Genomic DNA, 13,681 nt, shown 5'->3' with positions numbered 1-13,681 from the left:
AGGGGCGCCCACGAAAGGCTCAGCTGTTCAGACATAAGGTATGCCGAGAAGGTTGACCACTTTGTGAAACGCATCCCATGAATGTATAAAGATTTTTACTGCATGGAATGTGAAACTGTTCCTTTAGAAACACTGTTCATCTGCAAATCACTGCATTCTGCTTTTACTGACATTAAACATTAAAGTGTCACGACTTCTTTTGAATCAGGATTGTAGTTTCATTGCCCTTTCATTTCCCATTTTAAAACCACAACATGCAATGAGATGTTTAGTTAAGATGCGGATTAAATAATTTTTTTTATTTGTGATTAGTAATTTATTTCATTCCTTCATGGCTTCTACTACATGATGGTTAACCAACTGTCTTATGAGATGTGGATGATTGGTATCAATATGATGCAAAAACTGTGAAATATTCAGATTGATGTTAATGACTGAAATTGTACTCATCATGGGAATATAATCGCATCATAACCCAGGACACAGCGCTGTGGTTGTGAAAAGCATGTGACAAGGGATCATAAATGCAAATGTACAAACAAGTAAAACAGATTTATCAAAGCTTTGTTAACAGAAACTTTGAGAGATGAGTGCATGAGCCAACATTACCACAGCAATCTTTAAATAATTAATGATGCCATTTACCATTACGCTTAATTAGTTTCACAGGAGTTTATTATTACACACAGGAGATAACCGGCTGATTATAATCAGTACACAGAAGAAAGCATGATGATGAAAAACAAGCCAAGAGTGTCAGCGTAATATCCCTTCATCATAACTCAAAGTTTCCTATCAGAAGTTGATGAGTGTACAGGCCACACACTGTCAGCAGCTGTGCAACAAAATGTGCAACAAAACAACAAAAGTTGCAAAAATAAATAAATTAAATTAGTCAGTTCAGCATTTACATTACAATTACATTTTTCATATTTTTCATGATATGTGCCTTGTGAGTGTGTGTGTGTGAGGGAAGTCTGTGGTCAGTGTGTGATGTATCCAACATGTGTTCAAGTGAAAGTGAACTAATCGAGGCGATACAATCACATCATAACCCACTCTATGAGCACACGCCGAGAAACTGAAATGAGGGAATATTCACAAATTGCTTCCTCGTTAAAGGAATTTTAACAAATAAGGTAAATTAATGTGCAATGAACAGTCAATTCTGTGACAGAATTCTAATTTTTATTGGTCAAATTTAGAAATTTGTTTCTGACGCAGCCACATAGAACATAGTGTTTCAGTGCAAGAAAAAACTTGTTATCCCTGAGGCCATAAATAAGAGGACTCAGACATCTTGGAACAAGATTAAACATGATATAATTGAAGTACCTGATATCAGCATATAACATGTAATCAGTTTTAAGTACAGCAGCTTCTATGACGGGACACCACATCTGTGTGAGACACAGCAGCAGCTGGAATACATGAAGAATTACAGTTCTGAGTCCTTTCCATGTGGACTTCTTATTCTCATCTGATGCCGCTTTGGCCACTTTCATTATTTTAACATAACAGAATATAATAGTAATAAACATGATCAAGAAGTAAAACTGACTGAAAGCTGACATAAGATGACGCTGTCAGGTTTCTTGGGTGAACACATCTGAAGTGCAGACCTTTGTTTTGTTTGCTCTGCATGTCGGAGGGGCATGCAAATGGCCACGTAGCGCTCCAGGGTCATTGCTGTCAGAGTAACTGGTGTGACAAAAGTCATGACAGACAACATGATGTACATAATAAGACACAGCCACATCTGCATAGGAACATCCATCCATCCATTTTCTATACCGCTTATACGGGCGAAAGGCAGGGTACACACTGGACTGGTCGCCAGTCAGTCGCAGGGCCAACACACAAAGACAGACAGCCACACACTCTCACACCTAGGGGTAATGTAGAGAAGCCAATTAACCTAATGTGCATGTTTTTGGTATTGTGGGAGGAAACCAGAGAACCCGGAGAAAACCCACGCAGGCACAGGGAGAACATGCAAACTCCACATAGAAGGGCCCAGACCGGGATTCGAACCTGGAACCCTCTTGCTATGAGGCGACAGTACTAACCACTGCACCACCGTGCCGCCCTGCATAGGAACAATAAAATAGAAAAAGACGAGAGAGAGAGATTTTTTCAGGACAGTCACACAGCAATGTGGTTGCAAACAAGATGTAGCGCATGTTTCTGTAGAAATAATCCTAAAAAAAGGTCATGATGAGCATAGAGTTGATGCAAAGGAAAATTGCAATCAAAACCTGAACTAAAATCACTCATTCAGAGATCACTCTCACTGAGGATGCACTGGCAAATGCTAAGTTATTTTCAGCCATATGTTTCAAAATCATGTCTAAACACAAAAGGATATGACTGTGAAGCCAGGGCCGAAATCGAGAAATCATGTATCATCATCTAAACTGTAATAAACTGTAATATAATCACATTATAACTCAGAAAATGGTCTAACAGTAGTAACAGGTGGAATTAGTTTTGACCAGAACAAATACACATCTATAGATACAGAACTGATGAAGCTGCTTGGATTAGCAGCGAAACGTCTTCAAGCCAATGTTCACAAGTCCAGACGCCTTGCTTTAACTCTTTGAGTAAATACACATCTATAGTATTTCACAACAAGTTAAAGATACCTCGGCTCAGCCCTCAGCTTGCAAAGACAAATGCTTCCTGCTCACCTCTTGGGACCCTTCTTTATAGTGACCAGTAGAGCACAAGGCAACAACAAATTTGGCTTTCTGACACAATATCGTCATCCCTCCACACAACCACTTCTCAAACTGTATTCAATAATACGCGCCGTGCTGTGCTATGCTGGAAACAAAACTTTTAATTGACTTCAGCAGTTGGGCTTCTTCACAAAACAGTTTCCGGAAGAGTTTTCTTGGATTGACTCAGGATCCGAGGACATTATGTTTCAGCTGTGCACGTTGTGAATGTGTGTATGACAAATTCACAAATGCTTAACATTACAGAAACACACCAACATTGTGAAATATCTTTGACCAATAAAAATAAGACAGAATAATTACTAATACTTGTTAGTTTTTTAAAGCCATACTCTCAATACTACAATTTATTTTGCCAGAGCTCCCCACATCAAGACCTCAACCATCATAAGGGCCTCACTGTCATGAAGTGGTATTGATGTTGTGATCATAGCCTAAATGTACACACCTTGATATGGAATCATACATGCATGTTTTTAAATGCACATTCGTGGTGGCTTTCTCACACTGGCTCAACTGAAGCAATATGCTCAGTGATGAAGAAATGAAGTGATGAAGGAGGGCTACTACAGCAGTATGTTGTAGACAGAAGCACCACACTGCTAAAGTTTTGTTGACAAGGTTCAACTGATGAGAAACCAACAAGTTATGATGTTTATGTTTAGTATCATTTTTGCTCACAGCAGGCAGATGTTGTTGGTAAAAAAAGCTATAAAAAACAAATGTACTCCCTGTGAGGCATCAGATGAAGTTGATGGATATGGTGAAGCATTAAGCAACTCAAGAGCCACATATTAGCCTCGGGAGCTGGTAGAGACCAAAGGTGGAGCAAACACAGGGTAAATACTGAACTATTATATGAACCAGGAGGAAGCACCAATGATGAAAGTGGATGTGTGAAGTAGCAACTGCTTGCTAACTAGTCTGTCTTATCAACTTGTGTCACATATGAGTGAATACAATGCGATACTGCTATTCTGTTTAATTTGGTCTTGGTCTTCATCTTCTTCTGCTTATCCGCGTCCAGGTTGCAGGGGGCAGCAGCCTCAGCGAGAAAGCCCAAAACCTCCACTATTATAGGTAGTTTTAATTTTTGTAAGACATCTCCCCATCACACAAAGCAACTATGCTTACTATGGCCTGTGAGGTTTGTTGCTAACAACAACTACAGATGACGTCACAGTGGTGAGCAAACTCTGACTTTTGTCCCCCTTGTGTTATAGTAGCCTCTTTATAGTCTTCATACACAGTCCTCTGTCAGAAGGCTGCATGGAGCTCAGCAGGAGCAGGGATGGTTTGGTAACCTGACAGCTTCATGTACTTTGACCTGTTGATGTGTATTTGTCAGATGTTACACTGATGTGTATTGTGTTTACGTCACTTAACTAAAATTTCACCAGTTGCTGCAGTGAGTTGTTAAATCTGTTAAATCTGGGCATCTAGTTAAAGTTTAGTTCTAGATAACTAACTGAGTTTTAGATCTGTCTTTAGAGCTAAATGAGTTGAGGCATTGTCATAAACTTGGTGTATATTTCAGAAATATATGGAGGCGAATAACTCTCAGATCGGTGGATCCTCAGTTAGGAAGATCAATGATCAGGTCATTTTCGTTCAGGTTTTGGTGGGACTTTTCCTTTGCATCAACTTTACGCTGGTCACAACCTTTTTTATGAAGGATTTCTTCTGCACAACCATGCGATATATATTATTTGCTGTGACACTACTGTCTGATTGTCTGTTTTTATTCATGACTAATATCCTGCTCATTTTGTCCTATTTTTATTATACCATGAAGATGTGGTTGTGTCTCATTATGTATATTATTTTGTCTGTGTACAGTTTTGTCACACCAGTTACTCTGACAGCAATGACCCTGGAGCGCTACGTGGCCATTTGCATGCCCCTCCGACATGCAGAGCTGTGCTCCACACGCAGCGCTCTGTACTGCATCCTCATCATTCACGGCCTCAGCTCTGTACCCTGCATTATTATTCTGTCCATCTTCTTTGCATCTGCAACCCATGACTTCTATACCCAGGGTAAAATATGTGCTGTGGAAATGTTCATCTTTCATACTTGGCAGCGTCATCTTAGGTCAGCCATCAGTCAGTTTTACTTCTTAATTATGTGTATCATCATTTTATTTTCTTACATCAAAATAATGATGGTGGCCAAAGCGGCATCGGGAGAGAAAAAGACGTCCACATGGAAAGGACTCAGAACAGTAATTCTTCATGCTTTCCAGCTGCTGCTCTGTCTCATCCAGCTGTGGTGCCCATTTATAGAAGCAGCTGTGCTTCAGGTCAGTGTTAGGTTATTTATTGATGTCAGGTATTTTAACTATATTATTTTCATTCTTGCTCCAAGATGTCTGAGCCCTCTCGTTTATGGCCTTAGGGACGAATTATTTTTTAATGCACTGAAATATTATGTTCTCTGTGGTTTATATAAGAAACCACTGGATTTATTTCAACTGAATTAAAGTCATGACATTATGTTACTAATATAACATGTATGTAAATATGTGTCTGGGCTTTTTTTACAACATTATTTTTAGGTGTGGAAATGTTCAACTTAATGAATCCTTTTACAACAAGGAACAAAAGTGCTAAAAATGTTAGATGTTCCTGCGAGTGTTAGCATTGGCTCTTTTAGAGAATGTGTGTGATTATCACATCCCATTCCCTGTATACAATACATTAAAGTCAGCTTTTCTTCCTTAATCTGACATATCGGGAACAAACCTGTCTTGTGTTTTTTACCACATCTTTTGCTGTACTCAATGTTTGGTGATCATAGTAACATTTCAAAAAAGCTCTGCAGACTTTGCCTTCATGGATCCAGAGTTCGCCTCCTAAACTGATTGTGTTGGCGAGCCAGTTCTTGAGAAAATCACTTAAACTCATTAAAACTCTTAAGATAATATCAATTTGTCATTTGGTAAGACTGAACACCCACAAACCAACCAACAAACAAAAGTGTCAGTTTTGACATCTTGGGAATGAGACCCACCCACCACCTATCCTTCTCCTGAATCAAAGACTTTAAGTTAAACTGATTTTTTCTCTAACTTCACCAGCACCAGCAGTGAAAAATGTTCAGGTATTTAGAGCAATAGCTCAACATTTACAGAAGAAGTAATAAACCAGGAATAACAAATTAGACTCAGGCAAACAGCTGGAGAACACGGGACCCAGAGACCTCAAGCATACAGCCTGGAAGCAAGGCGTATCAGCGGAGGAGGTCTGGAAAATGACCAGGAGACAGGAGCAAAGGGCACTGCAGGTCTGGAGGACCAAGATCCAGACACTGACAATGCAACAGAAGCCGCTCTGGGGGTCGGGAAAGGGGACAACCAGAGGTGCGAAGCCACTTAGGAGGCTGACCTGACAGCTGCATGTCCCTGACAGCTTAAAGATGTCAGTGTGCTCAGTATAGTCAGAAGTGCTTGTCGGATGGTCAAATATCTCTGGAAGACACATCTGTCTGACTCTACTATTGGAGGGGCTGCTTCTCACAGTCGGTGTCACTTTAAAACCAACAATCCAACATTCACAGCCACTTCATGCAGTGATTTTTCGGCTTTACATAAGTTTGAGAGTCCAATGAGATTTAAATTCAGTTTTCTGTTTAGATACACAACTACTTCTGGTATTCTCTGAGTTCTCTTCAGTTTTCTTTTCTCGATAAATCGTAAAAGGCAGTTTGGAAAATGCATTGACATTTTTGCTGTGGTCGCACAACACATAACCAGGCCCTGAAGATGGCCCTCAAACTTAAACCTGTAAAAATGATGTGTACAGAAAGTGTGTGTCACAAGTAAGTTTATTTTTTGTGGGAAAACATCTCTTCATCACACAGAGCACATAACTATGCTTACTATTGGCTGTGAGGTTTGTTGCTAACAACAACAACTGATGACAACATTGCAGTGAGTGAAGCCTGATTTCGTCTTCTCCCTGAGAAATAGTAGCCTCTTTATAGTCTTCATACACAGTCCTCTGTCAGAAGGCTGCATGGAGCTCAGCAGGAGCAGGGATGGTTTGGTAACCTGACAGCTTCATGTACTTTGACCTGTTGATGTGTATTTGTCAGATGTTACACTGATGTGTATTGTGTTTACGTCACTTAACTAAAATTTCACCAGTTGCTGCAGTGAGTTGTTAAATCTGTTAAATCTGGGCATCTAGTTAGAGTTTAGTTCTAGATAACTAACTGAGTTTTAGATCTGTCTTTAGAGCTAAATGAGTTGAGGCATTGTCATAAACTTGGTGTATATTTCAGAAATATATGGAGGCAAATAACTCTCAGATCGGTGGATCCTCGGTTAGGAAGATCAATGATCGGGTCATTTTCGTTCAGGTTTTGGTGGGACTTTTCCTTTTCATCAACTTTACGCTGGTCACAACTTTTTTTATGAAGGATTTCTTCTGCACAACCATGCGATATATATTATTTGCCGTGACACTACTGTCTGATTGTCTGTTTTTATTCATGACTAATATCCTGCTCGTTTTGTCCTATTTTTATTATACCATGAAGATGTGGTTGTGTCTCATTATGTATATTATTTTGTCTGTGTACACTTTTGTCACACCAGTTACTCTGACAGCAATGACCCTGGAGCGCTACGTGGCCATTTGCATGCCCCTCCGACATGCAGAGCTGTGCTCCACACGCAGCGCTCTGTACTGCATCCTCATCATTCACGGCCTCAGCTCTGTACCCTGCATTATTATTCTGTCCATCTTCTTTGCATCTGCAACCCATGACTTCTATACCCAGGGTAAAATATGTGCTGTGGAAATGTTCATCTTTCATACTTGGCAGCGTCATCTTAGGTCAGCCATCAGTCAGTTTTACTTCTTAATTATGTGTATCATCATTTTATTTTCTTACATCAAAATAATGATGGTGGCCAAAGCGGCATCGGGAGAGAAAAAGACGTCCACATGGAAAGGACTCAGAACAGTAATTCTTCATGCTTTCCAGCTGCTGCTCTGTCTCATCCAGCTGTGGTGCCCATTTATAGAAGCAGCTGTGCTTCAGGTCAGTGTTAGGTTATTTATTGATGTCAGGTATTTTAACTATATTATTTTCATTCTTGCTCCAAGATGTCTGAGCCCTCTCGTTTATGGCCTTAGGGACGAATTATTTTTTAATGCACTGAAATATTATGTTCTCTGCGGTTTATATAAGAAACCACTGGATTTATTTCAACTGAATTAAAGTCATGACATTATGTTACTAATATAACATGTACGTAAATATGTGTCTGGGCTTTTTTTACAACGTTATTTTTAGATGTGGAAATGTTCAACTTAATGAATCCTTTTACAACAAGGAACAAAAGTGCTAAAAATGTCAGATGTTCCTGCGAGTGTTAGCATTGGCTCTTTTAGAGAATGTGTGTGATTATCACATCCCATTCCCTGTATACAATACATTAAAGTCAGCTTTTCTTCCTTAATCTGACATATTGGGAACAAACCTGTCTTGTGTTTTTTACCACATCTTTTGCTGTACTCAATGTTTGGTGATCATAGTAACATTTCAAAAAAGCTCTGCAGACTTTGCCTTCATGAATCCAGAGTTGGCCTTCGAAACTGATTGTGTTGGCGAGCCAGTTCTTGAGAAAATCACTTAAACTCATTAAAACTCTTAAGATAATATCAATTTGTCATTTGGTAAGACTGAACACCCACAAACCAACCAACAAACAAAAGTGTCAGTTTTGACATCTTGGGAATGAGACCCACCCACCACCTATCCTTCTCCTGAATCAAAGACTTTAAGTTAAACTGATTTTTTCTCTAACTTCACCAGCACCAGCAGTGAAAAATGTTCAGGTATTTAGAGCAATAGCTCAACATTTACAGAAGAAGTAATAAACCAGGAATAACAAATTAGACTCAGGCAAACAGCTGGAGAACACGGGACCCAGAGACCTCAAGCATACAGCCTGGAAGCAAGGCGTATCAGCGGAGGGGGTCTGGAAAATGACCAGGAGACAGGAGCAAAGGGCACTGCAGGTCTGGAGGACCAAGATCCAGACACTGACAATGCAACAGAAGCCGCTCTGGGGGTCGGGCAAGGGGACAACCAGAGGTGCGAAGCCACTTAGGAGGCTGACCTGACAGCTGCAAGTCCCGGACAGCTTAAAGATGTCAGTGTGCTCAGTGTAGTCAGAAGTGCTTGTCGGATGGTCAAATATCTCTGGAAGACACATCTGCCTGACTCTACCATTGGAGGGGCTGCTTCTCACAGTCAGTGTCACTTTAAAACCAACAATCCAACATTCACAGCCACTTCATGCAGTGATTTTTCGGCTTTACATAAGTTTGAGAGTCCAATGAGATTTAAATTCAGTTTCTGTTTACATACACAACTACTTCTGGTATTCTCTGAGTTCTCTTCAGTTTTTTTTCCCGATAAATCGTAACAGACAGTTTGGAAAATGCACTGACATTTTTGCTGTGGTCGCACAACACATAACCAGGCCCTGAAGATGGCCCTCAAACTTAAACCTGTAAAAATGATGTGTACAGAAAGTGTGTGTCACAAGTAAGTTTATTTTTTGTGGGAAAACATCTCTTCATCACACAGAGCACATAACTATGCTTACTATTGGCTGTGAGGTTTGTTGCTAACAACAACAACTGATGACAACATTGCAGTGAGTGAAGCCTGATTTCGTCTTCTCCCTGAGAAATAGTAGCCTCTTTATAGTCTTCATACACAGTCCTCTGTCAGAAGGCTGCATGGAGCTCAGCAGGAGCAGGGATGGTTTGGTAACCTGACAGCTTCATGTACTTTGACCTGTTGATGTGTATTTGTCAGATGTTACACTGATGTGTATTGTGTTTACGTCACTTAACTAAAATTTCACCAGTTGCTGCAGTGAGTTGTTAAATCTGTTAAATCTGGGCATCTAGTTAGAGTTTAGTTCTAGATAACTAACTGAGTTTTAGATCTGTCTTTAGAGCTAAATGAGTTGAGGCATTGTCATAAACTTGGTGTATATTTCAGAAATATATGGAGGCAAATAACTCTCAGATCGGTGGATCCTCGGTTAAGAAGATCAATGATCGGGTCATTTTCGTTCAGGTTTTGGTGGCACTTTTCCTTTTCATCAACTTTACGCTGGTCACAACTTTTTTTATGAAGGATTTCTTCTGCACAACCATGCGATATATATTATTTGCCGTGACACTACTGTCTGATTGTCTGTTTTTATTCATGACTAATATCCTGCTCGTTTTGTCCTATTTTTATTATACCATGAAGATGTGGTTGTGTCTCATTATGTATATTATTTTGTCTGTGTACACTTTTGTCACACCAGTTACTCTGACAGCAATGACCCTGGAGCGCTACGTGGCCATTTGCATGCCCCTCCGACATGCAGAGCTGTGCTCCACACGCAGCGCTCTGTACTGCATCCTCATCATTCACGGCCTCAGCTCTGTACCCTGCATTATTATTCTGTCCATCTTCTTTGCATCTGCAACCCATGACTTCTATACCCAGGGTAAAATATGTGCTGTGGAAATGTTCATCTTTCATACTTGGCAGCGTCATCTTAGGTCAGCCATCAGTCAGTTTTACTTCTTAATTATGTGTATCATCATTTTAATCTCTTATATCAAAATAATGATGGTGGCCAAAGCGGCATCGGGAGAGAAAAAGAAGTCCACATGGAAAGGACTCAGAACAGTAATTCTTCATGCTTTCCAGCTGCTGCTCTGTCTCATCCAGCTGTGGTGCCCATTTATAGAAGCAGCTGTGCTTCAGGTCAGTGTTAGGTTATTTATTGATGTCAGGTATTTTAACTATATTATTTTCATTCTTGCTCCAAGATGTCTGAGCCCTCTCGTTTATGGCCTTAGGGACGAATTATTTTTTAATGCACTGAAATATTATGTTCTCTGTGGTTTATATAAGAAACCACTGGATTTATTTCAACTGAATTAAAGTCATGACATTATGTTACTAATATAACATGTACGTAAATATGTGTCTGGGCTTTTTTACAACATTATTTTTAGGTGTGGAAATGTTCAACTTAATGAATCCTTTTACAACAAGGAACAAAAGTGCTAAAAATGTTAGATGTTCCTGCGAGTGTTAGCATTGGCTCTTTTAGAGAATGTGTGTGATTATCACATCCCATTCCCTGTATACAATACATTAAAGTCAGCTTTTATTCCTTAATCTGACATATCGGGAACAAACCTGTCTTGTGTTTTTTACCACATCTTTTGCTGTACTCAATGTTTGGTGATAATAATTTCAAAAAAATCGCAGAATCTATTATATTACTCGTAACATTGCAAACTATCTTGAAAATAAATGTTGCTTTGTTGCATATTTTGTGTATATGCCTGCTTCATTAATCCTGCAGAGTTTGCCTTCATGAATCCAGAGTTGTCCTCCGAAACAGAAAATCATTTAAGAAAAAAACTCTTAAGATAATATCAATCTGTCATTTGGTAAGACTGAACACCCACAAACCAACAAATCAAACCAAAGTGTCAGTTTTGACATCTTGGGAATGAGACCCACCCACCACCTATCCTTCTCCTGAATCAGGCTGACCTGACAGCTGCATGTCCCTGACAGCTAAAAGATGTCAGTGTGCTCAGTGTAGTCAGAAGTGCTTGTCGGATGGTCAAATATCTCTGGAAGGCACATCTGCCTGACTCTACCATTGGAGGGGCTGCTTCTCACAGTCGGTGTCACTTTAAAACCAACAATCCAACATTCACAGCCACTTCATGCAGTGATTTTTCGGCTTTACATAAGTTTGAGAGTCCAATGAGATTTAAATTCAGTTTCTGTTTCCATACACAACACATAACCAGGCCCTAAAGATGGCCCTCGAACTTAAACCTGTAAAAATGATGTGTACAGAAAGTGTGTGTCAAAAGTAACTTTCATTTTTGTGGGAAAACATCTCTTCATCACACAGAGCACATAACTATGCTTACTATTGGCTGTGAGGTTTGTTGCTAACAACAACTACTGATGATGTCACAATGGTGAGCAAACTGACTTTTGTCCCTCTTGTGTTATAGTAGCCTCTTTATAGTCTTCATACACAGTCCTCTGTCAGAAGGCTGCATGGAGCTCAGCAGGAGCAGGGATGGTTTGGTAACCTGACAGCTTCATGTACTTTAACCTTTTGATGTGTATTTGTCAAATTTATTGTACATATAGAAAATGTTATATTGATGATGAAAATTTCAGCAATTGCTGCCATTGTTAAAAGCCAAACTGAGTTTTGTACAACAGAAAATCTGACACAGTTTAGTCCTTGTTAAGTTCCTGAATCTTAGGCCTGTCTTTAGAGCTCGATGAATTGGCTGTGTCTGAAACCCTTGTATATTTCAGAACTATATGGAGGCAAATAACTCTCAGATTGATGGTGAATCACCAGAGTACAAGATCAATGATCGGAGTGTTTTCGTTCAGGTTTTGGTGGCACTTTTCCTTTTTATCAACTTCATACTTTTCTCAACTTTTTTAATGAAGGCTCACTTCTACACAACCATGCGATATATATTATTTGCTATTACACTATTGTCTGATTGTACGTTTTTACTCATATCTAATACCCTGATAATTTTAGTAAATTTTCAATACACCATTCAAATGTGGCTGTGCCTTATTATATTCATCATGTTGTCTGTGTACACTTTTGTCACACCAGTTACTCTGACAGCAATGACCCTGGAGCGCTACGTGGCCATTTGCATGCCCCTCCGACATGCAGAGCTGTGCTCCACACGCAGCGCTCTGTACTGCATCCTCATCATTCACGGCCTCAGCTCTGTACCCTGCATTATTATTCTGTCCATCTTCTTTTCAACTGTCACCCTGAGCATTTTCAGAAAAAACAACGTCTGCACTTCAGATGTTTTCACCCATCAAACCTGGCAGCGTCATTTTAGGTCAGCTATCAGTCAGTTTTACTTCTTGATCATGTTTATTACTATTATATTCTGTTATGTTAAAATAATGAAAGTGGCCAAAGCGGCATCAGGTGAGAATAAAAAGTCCACATGGAAAGGACTCAGAACTGTAATTCTTCATGCTTTCCAACTGCTGCTGTGTATCACACAGTTTTGGTGCCCGTTCATAGAAGCAGCTGCACTTAAAATTGATTTCATGTTATATGCTAACATCAGGTACTTCAATTATATCATGTTTAATCTTGTTCCAAGATGTTTGAGCCCTCTGATTTATGGCCTCAGGGATGACAAGTTTTTTCTTGCACTGAAACACCGTATTTCCTGTGGCTTTGTCAAGAATCCTTAGATTTGACACTTTAACACCATGACTCTCTCACAGAATGACTGACTGCACAGAAATGTATCTTACTTACTGAAATGATTTCATTTGATAAACCTGTAAAAATGATGTGTACAGAAAGTGTGTGTCACAAGTAAGTTTAATGTTTGTGGGAAAACATCTCTTCATCACACAGAGCACATGACTATGCTTACTATGGCCTGTGAAGTTTGTTGCTAACAACAACTACTGATGATGTCACAGTGGTGAGCAAACTGACTTTTGTCCCTCTTGTGTTATAGTAGCCTCTTTATAGTCTTCATACACAGTCCTCTGTCAGAAGGCTGCATGGAGCTCAGCAGGAGCAGGGATGGTTTGGTAATCTGACAGCTTCATGTACTTTAACCTTTTGATGTGTATTTGTCAAATTTATTGTACATATAGAAAATGTTATATTGATGATGAAAATTTCAACAATTGCTGCCATTGTTAAAAGCCAAACTGAGTTTTGTACAACAGAAAATCTGACACAGTTTAGTCCTTGTTAACTTACTGAATGTTAGGCCTGTCTTTAGAGCTCGATGAATTGGCTGTGTCTGAAACCCTTGTATATTTCAGGACTATATGGAGGCAAATAACTCTCA

At 39.6% G+C, this 13,681-nt stretch overlaps 1 protein-coding gene across 1 annotated transcript; it reads left to right on the top strand.

The window, feature by feature from the left end:
* The first annotated feature begins 12,080 nt into the window (after nucleotides 1–12,080).
* Nucleotides 12,081–13,275, top strand: LOC124059523 (odorant receptor 131-2-like). Its single transcript, XM_046389583.1, has one exon. It carries the CDS (start codon nucleotides 12,144–12,146, stop codon nucleotides 13,062–13,064), a length of 921 nt encoding a protein of 306 aa, XP_046245539.1. The 5' UTR covers nucleotides 12,081–12,143; the 3' UTR covers nucleotides 13,065–13,275.
* The last annotated feature ends 406 nt before the right edge of the window (nucleotides 13,276–13,681 follow it).

Source organism: Scatophagus argus, chromosome 5, assembly GCF_020382885.2.
Source record: "Scatophagus argus isolate fScaArg1 chromosome 5, fScaArg1.pri, whole genome shotgun sequence".
Classification (NCBI taxonomy): domain Eukaryota; kingdom Metazoa; phylum Chordata; class Actinopteri; family Scatophagidae; genus Scatophagus; species Scatophagus argus.
This window is presented reverse-complemented; position numbering and strand designations above follow the sequence as displayed.